General features: G+C 42.2%; 2 protein-coding genes across 14 annotated transcripts in view; one reads left to right on the top strand and one right to left on the bottom strand.

The window, feature by feature from the left end:
* The window catches only part of DENND1A (DENN domain containing 1A), a 367,825-nt gene that overhangs the window by 351,389 nt on the left and 4,258 nt on the right, over window positions 1-12,178 (top strand). Inside the window, exons 22-24 of one of the 2 annotated variants that reach the window (XR_005589908.1) lie at window positions 3,090-3,233; window positions 10,022-10,122; window positions 10,297-10,431. Coding sequence is in view for 1 of the 2 variants with exons in the window: in XM_039506504.1 (XP_039362438.1) it covers window positions 3,090-3,189 (100 nt within the window). In the remaining variant the exon portion in view is untranslated. Of the gene's footprint in view, window positions 1-3,089; window positions 3,234-10,021; window positions 10,123-10,296; window positions 10,432-12,178 lie in introns of those variants that run through there. The other variant, XM_039506504.1, reaches the window with a different exon arrangement.
* Window positions 3,500-12,178, bottom strand: part of CRB2 (crumbs cell polarity complex component 2) — a 131,434-nt gene continuing 122,755 nt past the window's right edge. For 9 of the 12 annotated variants that reach the window (XM_039506488.1, XM_039506489.1, XM_039506491.1 and 6 more), the window contains one exon: window positions 10,546-10,888. In XM_039506488.1, the coding sequence (XP_039362422.1) occupies window positions 10,661-10,888 (228 nt within the window). In that variant the 3' untranslated portion in view covers window positions 10,546-10,660. Of the gene's footprint in view, window positions 3,634-5,786; window positions 5,834-6,048; window positions 9,424-10,545; window positions 10,889-12,178 lie in introns of those variants that run through there. The other 3 variants (XR_005589907.1, XM_039506487.1, XM_039506486.1) reach the window with 3 other exon arrangements.

Genomic DNA, 12,178 nt, shown 5'->3' with positions numbered 1-12,178 from the left:
GTTGCTTTTACAAGCCATTTGATCAGTTTTGTTTTCTTTCTTTCTTTTTTTTTTTTTTTTGCTGGAAGACGGATGGTTTTGATATTGCCTAGTTCTGAATAGTAAAATATTTAAAATCTACAGGATTAGCTGCATTTTGTTCTAGACTATACAGAATGTGAATGTCTGAGTTACCAATTTGGTCTGCAATCTCTGAACCCCTTTAGCTGCTGTACGCTGAGTCACAAAACTTTCTCAGTCTAATAGGTGTATACTATAAAGTGGTGTATATGAATTGCTGTTTCATTTACATATACTTCTAGTGTCTCCTTTTTAATGCTATGCACCGACTGTGTACTGAGTATTCCTTTTCAACTAGGTGGGAAAATCCTACGGTATTTCTGTATCGTTGCGAGGTATTTTCCAGCCTTATTTAATGTTTTATTCTGTTCACCCATTGCTATAACCTATTCCAGTATGCAGTCTTCTACACTGTTCCTTTGAAATGCACAAATGCGTCTTGATTTTAAGAGGCCAATCCTGAGACACTGAAAAGTATTAAAACACTTTATCATGTTATTCACTCTTCACTTCATTTTACAGAAGGAAAAAAACAGTCAGGCCCACCTGAGAGAGATCCTTAATAGCAGGAGCACTTTGCTAATGTTTGTCCTTTTCCTCACTTCTTGGATTGAATTTGCAAATAAGGGAATCCTTTTTGCAGGTTTAGCATAATAAAAGAATACTGGCAGATTTAAGCGAACTGTGTGGTTGGAAGAAATATCTCAGATACTTAATGCAGGACTCAGATGTTGCTTTTTTTGGTTTTAAAAGCACCCACTTTGAGCTCTGTATTAGCGAATCCGGTATGCTGGGATTGCACTCACCTAACAGCTAACACATTTTTAGCAATTTCCCAATGGCATTATACTCATCTTAGGGTATTTTCCACTGTAGTTGGCGATGTGCACGTTTGATGGGTTTTTTATTGCGTTCCTTATTTACATTTCCTCTTCTCCATTAGAACGTTCTTTTCCCTCTCATTTTAAAAGCTGCTGAGTGTATGGGCCAGAGTTCAGCAATGCTCCTCCAGGTAATCAAAACTGCTGTTCTGACTTGTTCCACTGATCAAGTTAGATGCATTTTAGGGTCTGGGATTGGATAATTTAGGTTAAAAAAAATTATTTCATTTCTGTGTGTTTCTGTCCTTAAGAAGCCTATATAAGGTGTGAGTTTATTACTTTGAATTAATCTTCACAGAAATGTCTGACATAACCATTAGAGTTGGTTGGTAGTTCTTGAGCTAATATTTTTTGTAAGTAAAATGTCCATTTGTCAAAACCAAAACTTTTCATGAAACCTCATTTTTGACTGAACTTTGTCGGGAGGGTTTCTCAGGTCCGAGAGTGAGCGTGTGAGACCCTGCCTCAGAATACGTAATAACTCAGAGGCTAGGGCACCCATTGGGCACCCACCTGGGATGTGGGAGACCCAGGTCCAATTCCTTGCTCTCTCTGATTCAGCACCAACTCGGCCTTTGGCTATTTTGTTCCGGTATGGTGAGCTGTGTGTGTGTGTCAATTTTTTTGTTTGTTTTCATGAAAAAAAAAAAGGTGAAAGTTTTCCTTCCGGATCAGAATGGAAACAAATGTTGAAATGTTGAACGCTTTTGCAAACCAGAATTCTTGTTTTCTAGATGGCGTGAGTTGCCCTTTACGCTCTCCAGACTATTGTATTCAGTATGCACCAGCTCTTCCACTGTGTTGTGTGTATATAGTTTTAAATGTATTTCCACCCAGCCAGGCCTTGTCGAAGCTCAGCTGTTCAGTCATCCTTAGCAACTGCCCCTTTTGGATCACATGACATCTTATTATTTTTCAGTATTGGGGGGGTAGCCTTGTTAGTCTGTATCTACAAAAACAACAAGGAGTCTGGTGACACCTTAAAGACTAACAGATTTATTTGGGCATAAGCTTTTGTGGGTAAAAAAACCCACTTCTTCAGCTGCATGGAGTGAAAATTACAGAATTTTCACTCCATGCATCTGAAGAAGTGGGTTTTTTACCAATGAACGCTTATGCCCAAATAAATCTGTTGTTATTTTTCAGTGTATCGGAACTTGTATTTGCAATAGGCAGGTGAGAATTTTGCTGCTGAGTGCCCTGGCCTCCCTGTGCTAATGTTATATAGATGTTAATTACCTCAGAGAATTGTAGTTGCACTGCACACGCTCAGCATTTTCCTGGCATGAAATGGGATTTCCAAAATTCAAACCAGAGAAGCAGAATCTGCCCAATTTTCTTTCCAAATAGAAGGGGGTAAAATTCCATAAGCACAAGAGAGTGCAGGTTTTCTTTCAAGGGAAATGCACACCCCTTTAAACAGATGAAACTATCAATCAGGTCTGGTGACAGCTTGACTGAAGTGAAGTGCATGCAGTATTGTTGTTCCTTCAGCTAAGCACGTGCTATTGGAATATAGGCAGTATGGTCCCACTTCAGGAAAACATCACTCTTCATGAAAACACTCAAGCACGTGGTGCCTAAATGCATTCCTGAAGTGGGGCCCAGGCACATTCAACTCCCCCAAAAAATCTGAGACACAAAGTAGGCAAGGTAATATCTTTTATTGGACCAGCTGCTGTCAGTGAGAGAAGATTTCAAGCTCCACAGAGATCGTTGGGTCTTATCTTCAGTTTCTTTCACCAACAAAAGATGGTCCAACAGAAGATATTACCACTCCCACCTTGTCTCGCTCATATCCTGGGACCAACATGGCTGACAGCTCTGAATAAAAATTTTATACAGACTAAAGTTCTCATTCCCTGAAGACTCCCCCCATCAGCCCCTATAACCAAAGTGATTCCTCCTGTGCCAGGGGAACAGATTGACTAGAGTGGATAATAAAAAGAAATCTACTTGAAGTCATTTATAGTCTCCACAGTCTGTTCTGGGGTCCCTATGACTTCTACACTATAAGCTTTTCACCACCACTTTGTCAGCTTAAGCTTCTTACGTAGTATCCAGGGCCAATTTCATGTATGATCCGTGTCCTTCATGCCTGTTCTTCCTGTGCAATGAACAATTTATATTATAACCGTATCTTTTCAGGTTATGCCCAGTGTTTTTTTCCTTCATCCTAAAAGTCACTATGCACGATGAAAGCAGAGATGCAGTTCAATCTGTGGCTAAGTGTACTGCCATCCACTAGGACTGAATCTGTTACAGCAGGTGTGTTCACCTTTTGAAGAACAGGTAAATCTTGTTGACTGAGCCTTATACTGTTATTAATTTCAACCAACAGAGGAAATATTTAAGCACAGTGATCAGAGGGTGTGATTTTTTTTATTTGTTAATCATTAGCATAACTCCTGAAATAGAAGAAAAGCACAATGCATGGAATAGCTAGCTGTCTTGTTGACCACTGATCAAACTTTAATTTCTCAGGCACCTTGCCCAAAGGCATCTTGACTCAGTGAGGCGCGAGGCAAGCCTGATCCTGCTCTGTGGTGAACGCCTTCAATGCCAATGGAAGTCCTTTAAAGTTGAGGGTGTTCAGCCCTTAGCAGATTGGGCCCTTGTTCATTTGACTAATGAGCCGTTTATTCCTTCATATCAGGCATTAGTACATTAAGATGGTGAAGCGCGTTGAGATCTGTTGATGAAAACCAGTATATAAGAACTAAGTGTTATTTCATTCTGAGAGAAAGAGCAGGATGTGCAATAGGCCACGTCTCGGTGGGCTGTCAGTGTGGTTGCTACTGGGGGGAAGGGTGGAGTTAATCCCTGATAGAAGTTGTGGCATGTGAGGGGTTAAGTAGTAGGATGCCACTTCTATCATAATTGTGATCTAAATGGGAAAAACAATCATGTTGTTAAAGCCTCTCCACTCACATCATTCCACAAAAGCTTTATGAGCTGTGAACATGGGTATGAGAGTCTCTGTTCAGTCTGGAACAGAAAATGTGGCTACAGTCTCTCATTATGGTAGACGCAGTAACAGTCCCTACTGTTAGCTGGTGCTTCTTACCACCTCTGGGTGTGGAAACCGTTGTTTGAATCTGTGTGTCTGTTGCACAGTGAACATATTTGGACATTTTTCAAGAGGAAGTTAGTGTCTTTCAAATCCCTGTGTAAATAACTAGAGATGAAAATATGCTCAGTATACACAGCAGTCCTGCCAAAGCTCGACTCTCTGGGTGTATGATGTGCTTTGATGCAGCTGGTATCTTACAGGGCACAGGAGTACCAGGGATGTGGATGTTTTACTGCCACTAAGCAGAGGTCAAGTGACTGTTGTTTCTGTATTTTCGTATGATGGATGTAATGTTATAAAAAAGCTACCGTCAGATTGCATGTTTGAACAATTAATTGATTACATTGAGCTCAGACTTTGTAAACCAGCTGTTGGAGATTTTTCTCTTACCGTGTAAGTCTCCTTATCCACATTAGAGTATCTTCTATTCTGTACTGGAAGCACAGAATTAGAGAATAGGCCTACGTCTCTTAGAATATGCCATCTGTTCCACTGAGTGTGACATGTGAATTTACTCCAATAATTTAAATAAGTTTTCCAGCATTTTGCACCAATATGGTTGGCAGCTAAATAAGTGCATTTCCCAAGTGTGATTTCTTTGGATCATAGAAGTTAGATCTTTCCAATCTTCTGAAAGTCAGATCCATACCTGGCCTGGTCTCACTTCTGTTTTAGAAAGATATCAAGCACTCTGACTAGAAGACTGTGTTCCATGAAATTCTTAATTTTAATGCACCAAATACTCTGGTATCTAGGTGTTTGTGTTCTTTCACTCCAGCCTATTGGGCATATCCACCAAGCATGTCACTATGGCCTGATCTGCCCAAACTCCTCCACTAACTCGTGTGTTTTCCTTATTTATTTGGTGGAAGGTCTCGGGTTCATATGTGCTAGCACTGCTCTATAGGTTAGCGATTTTTCTTTTGTTACATATTGACATTGTTTAGCACTCCCTGTACTAAACATAGTCATTCCTAAATCCACATCCAGCTATTGTACTTACGAATTCTAATCTCTGCTACTGCTGCTTTTGTACTCTGCAGTTTTACACTCTCCCAGGAAAGTCAGGTTTAGCAGTATTGGAGCTGAGCTCCTTCCAGACTGCAGGTTCAATATTCTGATGTGGGGAAAAGCTTCACAGCTCATCCTGCAGCTGTGGCAGGAGTATCACCCCCACACTCATGCTGGCCAATGGAGATCACAGGCTTGGATGGGGTTATGCTGTCTGGGACACAGCTAAACATCTGCTCAGCTGGCACTACTGACAGCCATATAGGTGGAAACATGAGCTTCTGCTTATGTGGCACAACTGACAGTCCCAGTCACAAGCCTGGTCTCTAGTTTAATTGACATCCCCAGACAGCATGAGTCCAGCTGTGAGGAGGCAACCGTCCATGGAAACTAACCTCCCTCAGAGAAAGGGATAGCAATACAAGGGGATACAGCCACTGTGTTGAGTTAACTGTGTGCCAGAAAGTATTTACAATGTTTTAATATAGATTTCACAGAGGCACCGTAAAGGTGGAGAAAAGCTCTCTGAAAATCAGGCCATTGATCTTTGAAGTGAAGGCTCCTGAGTCTAACCACCCAGCCTCCCTAAAACCAAACGTTCAGGTGGTGGCAGGGCAGAACCATCCTTTCATGCATACTTCCTCAGTGCTCCTCCCCCAAAGCCACCCGCCTCCTCCACATAGTGTCGCTCATTTCCACTCCATGAGAGGCTGTCACTAAAATCTGTCCCGATTAAGACCTCAAAGTCTGGTAGATTTCACCTTTTCTCCTGATTTCATGGCTGGCTGTGTTTTCTCCGCTCCCTCGTCTAGATGGAATAAAATAAATTAATGGTGAGAGTCCCTGGCCAGCAGTGATGCAGTTTGCCCTCTTTTCACCCACTGGAAGCTTGTAACTAAGTTACCACATAGTCTATGAGCCAAGTTTGTACTGATGTTTTATTATTTGCATTATTGTAATGCCTACAAGCCCCAGATGTGTTCAGTATCAGCTAAAGCTACTATCAGAGACAAGGCTCAGATGCATTTTTAACCAGCTTTTATTGTAAATAAATTTATCTGAGAAACAGTCTATCTTTACACATCTATGCAATTTACATTTACAAAAAAAGTCAACTGTCTTTGAGGAACAGCATCTGTAGCAAATTGGTTTGTGAAAAAATATATTCAAAAATTAAATATCAAAAGAAAATTAAATTCACAGTGGAAAAAATGCTCCATAAATTAAATAGCAGAAATGTTAAAAATACTTTGTCATGGTCTTGTACCCTTTCACTAGTTGTGGTTTTGGAATACCTGAAGTCAGGCTAGTAAACCTGCTTTGATAACCTTATAAAGAAACTGGGATCACTGGAGAGGAGAAGAGGGATCTAGATGCACCTTTTACCTTCAGGCTGGTTTTAGGTCTCCTGTCTTACCCTACTGTTGTTTTTCCATAGATGTTCAGTAGCTTTGTAATACACAAAATGACTAACATGTCCATTCTTATCGTAGAATAGCAGGTTTTAGGTCTTGCTGCTGCATTTGTTTTTTTAATTTATACAACTTATCTTTTTAAACTACAAAGTGCAACTGAAGACGAAAGGTACAAGTTTCCAACTGCACCTGAGTGCGTATGTGCAGCAACCTCTTGCTATTCTAGTCTGGGTTTCTGGGGCTTTATGATGTGCCCTCATGGAATGAACTCAAACTCATTTCACTTGGGCCCTAAATGAAAGTTTTCTCCCCAGTCTCCTGAGGTAAGGCTGGGGCATGATCCCACCTCGCTTCCAGGAACGCTTTGGCCATGGTTCAACCTCCAGGGAGAAAGGCCCACTATCATTGTCTTCTGGTGAGAAGGGTCTCCTGGACATGGCAAGCTATCCCAGCCTTGAGGCAGGAACAAGAGGAGGTGAATTCATCCCCTTTCCAAAAGACTCCCAACAACCAGCTCAGCTCTGTAGGACCTGTTTTCTCCTCAATTGCTCAAATGCTGCTGGCCAAAAACACAGTTTCAGAATTTGCAGTTCATCCAGTCTCCCTGCAGCAGCTGAGTGGATAGCTAGTGCTAGAGGATCTGGAAGCAGCAGTGTTATACTTGAGTTAAACCTCAGTAGAAAACAATTGGAGAAGTAACATGTAGAGCAGATCACTGGGTTTAAAGGTAAATTACAGCAGCATTAATAATAAATCTGTGGTAGTCTACATATACTGAAATGTAGAGTAGTGGTTCTCAAACTTTTGTACTGGTGACCCCTTTCACACAGCAAGCCTCTGAGTGCGACCCCCCCCCTTATAAATTAAAAACACTTTTTATATTTTTAACACCATTATAAATGCTGGATGCACAAAGCGGGGTTTGGGATGGAGGCTGACAGCTCCCGACCCCCAGTCTGAGAACCCCTGATTTAGATAATCTCTTCTGCAAAGATATTCACAACTCTCTACCCTTGAATGGTCAGCCCTTGCTTCTCCTCCATCAATATTAGAGGGATGGCATTGTTGTAATCCTATGTGCAAAAATTCAGATAAATATCACATTACGATACAAGTGAAAGGTGTTTTCAAAATAATTGGTCTTCATTCAAACACTTATTTGTGCTAAGGGGACTTGCCCTGAAGAGGACTGGCTGAATCTCTAGTTTTAGACCTGTTCCCTTTTATTAGAATTTCAGAACTATTTACAGCAACAGTAAATAGAATAATACTTTCAAACACCAGACTGGTAGAGAGGATTTCCTTCCAAAGGCAGTCTGCTGTGATGCGTGTGTGGATTCACACCTCTGCTTATTAAGGAGTGCTCTGTAGATAGGAGCAGACACTGTTTTGTAAAATATTTCTCACTGGTCTTTGTAATAATTATGATGAAATGCTAATGATTTTAGACCTCAGTTGGCATGTGCTGTAGCAGGTGTTTGCATAGTGTCTGACACACTGGGGTGGTCAGGGAATACTGCATGCGGTAGCTAGCAAAAGGTGGAATGAAGACACACAAGAAATAGTTTGTCCTTCTCAGGGAAATTAGGATAAGAAAAATCAATGTAATATTTTACAAAACAGTAGAACACTTAATTAGGAATTCAGCACATAGTTCACCGCATTTCTTACATGGGGTGAAATTCACCCCTGTGTAAAGGGCCAGCCCCAAACTCCATCGTGCTGCGTTAAGTGCTGGCCCTCTGGCCGCCAGTGAATTTCACCCTTAGTACACAACTGCCTGAAATCCTAGAGGGGCTGCTCTCTGCACTTCTACAAACTAAACCAATCCATATTTCTTAGGAGTTTTACTCTAGCTGATTGTGTGTAGGTGGCAGATGCTACAGCTATGAAATAATTTAAAAACCCCAGTATACAGGCCACTAAGACCATCCTCACTGTAGATTCTGATCAAATAAGTGATCAGTTTTTCTCTACCTAAACATTCTGTTTGAAAAAGTTAATACTGTAACTGGTGATTCGGTCACAACAAGGCACGTAAATTATTCCAGTGGTTTAGTCGTAGAACAATCAAGTGTCTAACACACACACACACACACACACATTTTCTTTCAATGTAAGTGGTGATTCTAATCTGGGCCCTGGAAGGATGGAGCTATGGAAAGCATCTTCTGCAACTGATCAGTCATCCTGTCCTTGCAGTGTAGGGAGAGAGGATTCCTTCCCCCTGCACTGGCAGATTTCTTGGAGTTGCACTGTGCATTAAGTGAAGAAATTAAATGCTTACTCTGTTAACTAGGCCTCCCTGAACTGTCTTCTTGCTGCTGTTTGCTATCTACTAACGGTCAACATGTTTGTGCTGATTTCATGGCAGTGAGAATTACTCCTGCCATGAACCATCAAATGACAAAGGGAGAGGAAGGATGGGGTTTGTCCCCTCTCTTTTCCTAAGCAGTGTAGGCTGTGTAACATTTTTGTATACAAACAGCTCAAGCAGTAACTGCCCTCAGAAGCTTTCCTTTGTTCCCCTGCCCTTTCTGGCTGAGCTGTTTTCTCCAGGGATATGCTGCAATCACAAAACCCAAAACAAGGTTCATGACTCCAGCCAACAGTGAATGGGCAGCTGCCCCCTCCTGTAGAGAACCCAAGTGGTGAATGGGATTGCCCCACAAAGAGCATCTCTGACTTTAACATATTCAGACAGAACTGTGGCATTCTAGCAACTGTAATGGCGGAAAACTGCACCCCCGATCATACCTAGTGCTCATATCAGCCTCTCTGTTGGCGGCAGCTTGATCACGTTCCACAGCTCCACTCGTGCCCCGTCTTTCTCCTGGCGGCTGGGACTGTATGTTCCCTGAGTTGCTCTCCTTTTCTTCATGGCGATCACAGAGGCTGCAACAAGTGCAAGGAGCAGGGTAGCCCCTGCAGCCCCGACTGCTCCCACAAACGAGGAGTTGCTAAGATGCGCCCAGGCTGGCTGCTGTGGTGGAACATGGCGTTACTGACTTCACTCACAGTGCGCTTTGGTAGAAAGTTGCATATTTCATGAAAAATCAAAGCCACCACCAGCCCAGTCTAGCCCCTCCCTCCACCACTTTCTTTTACCTTCAGGCTGGTAAAGCTTTTATTGCAGCTTTACTAATTTTTACTGCATTTTAATGTGAGAATTTCCAGGCCAGTGAGAAGACCAAACCATTTTATCAATTCTCAGTAGAGATGAAAACTGCTTGGTGCAGTGGTTGTGGCTCAAAGCCTCTATTTCATAGATGAAAACCATGTCTTAAGGCAAATACCACGGCATTGCTTCCCCGTTGTTGCCTGTTGGGTGATTCTGTCCCCATCCCTCAGTCTCAGAGAACAAAGAACAAACATTTGGCAATAGGCACTGAACTAGCACAAGCACTGCAGGTATCTCAGTCCAGCCCCTCGTAAACGAGGTTATTACTACACAGTTCCTGTGCGGTACCCATGGGAATGTCTAACGTTCTATCTCAAACAGAGGTTACTTTATAAAACGTGTTGATTGTACAATGACTTCAGTAGTCCCTGACAGTTCCTTCAAATGTTGTGTCTATCAGGAGGCAGGAGTTCACAGCTGCTGTTGCTGTTAAAGACTGCGTTGTGAAAACAGTTTTGGAAACACTCTACCCCTCAGCCCAATAGGGCTGCACAGAAGGCTGTAAGTCAGTTTGAATTTTTGGAGAGTTAAAGTAATACACGAACTGATCATAAATAGCCTCTATACATTCTGACTCAGTATTTAACATTAAAGTAGATAGTTTGCTTTGCAACTCAAGGAAAAGCTTCCCCGCCTGCAGCAGTTTTCATATCTAATTAATTTTTCCTTTTGCAGCAGTCTTTAAAAAGGTGACTGCAGTACAACAGATGGAATGGCGCATGGGACATCTCTTAGCAGGTGCAAACACCTACATCACCTCAGAGAGCTCCTGTCTCCATAGGAGTCCAGTGGAGCTGTGAAAGGAAGCAGGTCAAGGGGTTTATTTTGAGCCAAAGTTCAGCAGTGTGTAGTTGTCCTGATTAACATGTATCGTGCTGGAACTGCCACTGTTTAAACAATCTGCTGTGTACATGCAAGTCCAGGTCACCACCAATGCCTTAAAGGAACTGAGCTAGAGGAGGGTCTGTTGCCACAAGTGCTGGAAAAATCTCAAGGTCAAAGCAGACCTTGCAGGTGCATCTCCTTGCCAAGGTGGTGCCTATATTAAACGCTCCTCTGGTGGCACCTTTAGGACACAGTCCATCTCCAAGCGAGCTCCTGCCACCTCCTGCTGGCTTGGGCTGTAGGTTCCCTCCGATTGGCGCCTCTTCCTTGCAGTGAGAATCATGAATATGAGACCAATAATAAGTAGCAGCAAACAGCCACAGGCTACAGGGGCAGCTACTTCAATTAACGGGAATGGGAAGAAAGCACCTGGAGTCCCTTTCTGCAAAAGAAATTAACGGAGAAACAATGAGACCCCAGCAGTTACAAGGACTCACATGTAGCTTACTTGTGCTCCAGGAGTCAAGGGAGAACTCAGGGAGCCCTCAACTGGGCTAAAGCGTTAACCGAGACTAGCGAACAAAAAAACCAAAGGACCAGGGGGAGAAAACTGCAACCTAAATGAAAAGAAGCAGCACAGAGCTTGTGAGGGCTGCTGCAGAGAGAAAAGTCTGGGCTAGCTTCAAGCTTAAATCTCTCCATCAAGCCAGATTTAAAATGAAATAAAAATTGACATAGCTTAATGTTTGTCTAAACAAAAAACAGCCAGCAGTGACCTCTGCATTTTTTACCTTAACCACTCTCATTAGGGCCAAGCCTAAAGTCCATGTGCATTAAAGAACTTTAGTGCTGCATTTCGAGTCTTCACGAAGGGTGACACTTAGTGTGTGTCATATAGAGAATGTTATCAAGTGTGAGCCACCAGTAGGATAGTTAACAGTAGTATGATAATTCAGACACGGTCACAAGGACAAAATTATCCCAAGAAAGTGAAGAGCAGGAACTCATTAATGCTGGGAAGCTAAACTGCATCATAGCCCAGCAACCTAACTGTAAAAAAACAGCAGGTGTGGTCTGCTCAGACCTTCAGAAGTCAGAAATGGTGGAATGGCCCAAATAAGGTCACATGCGCTATATTCCTCACTAACATGGGCCCATCCATTGAGATGCAGCTGCCTATGCAATCAGAGCCTGTGCTGGGAATCTTGTACTGTACGGAAACTCATTAACATACTTGTCAGACTAAAATATATCAAGTTGGTGGGCGTTACTAACAAGGTATCAACAATTGGAAAAAGTTTTCAAAAATTGACAAGAATATCTAGGGTAATGTAATCCCCAGTAAATCTAGAACTCCCCCTACCGTAGCGAGGGATGCAAAGGGATGGTTTGTTTAATGATGTCTCTGCTAGCAGGTTGAAGAAATTATGTGGCTATTAAACTTTCATCTGCAGCAAGATTAAATGCACAGAGCATACTTGCAGAACTGTGTTTGGGACATTAGTTTAACATAAGCTTTACTAAAAACAGATGTTTGCAGGCTCAGCAGTTAATACATCTGACAGCCAGAGGAACGGCTGTATGGTACCCAAGCAGCACAGCAAGAGCATAGCTATCTGACCAGAGGAGGCTTATAAAGGAACAAGAAATTTTACAATATTTCAATAGTGAGTTCTGGGCTTTAAATCCCTACAACTGGATACCTTGTCACTTATGTGTTACTAATGTGCCA

The sequence above is a fragment of the Mauremys reevesii genome, linkage group 19 (genome assembly GCF_016161935.1).
Source record: "Mauremys reevesii isolate NIE-2019 linkage group 19, ASM1616193v1, whole genome shotgun sequence".
NCBI classification, from domain to species: Eukaryota; Metazoa; Chordata; order Testudines; family Geoemydidae; genus Mauremys; species Mauremys reevesii.
Note: the sequence above shows the minus strand (reverse complement) of the source record. Positions and strands in the feature narration are given on the sequence as shown.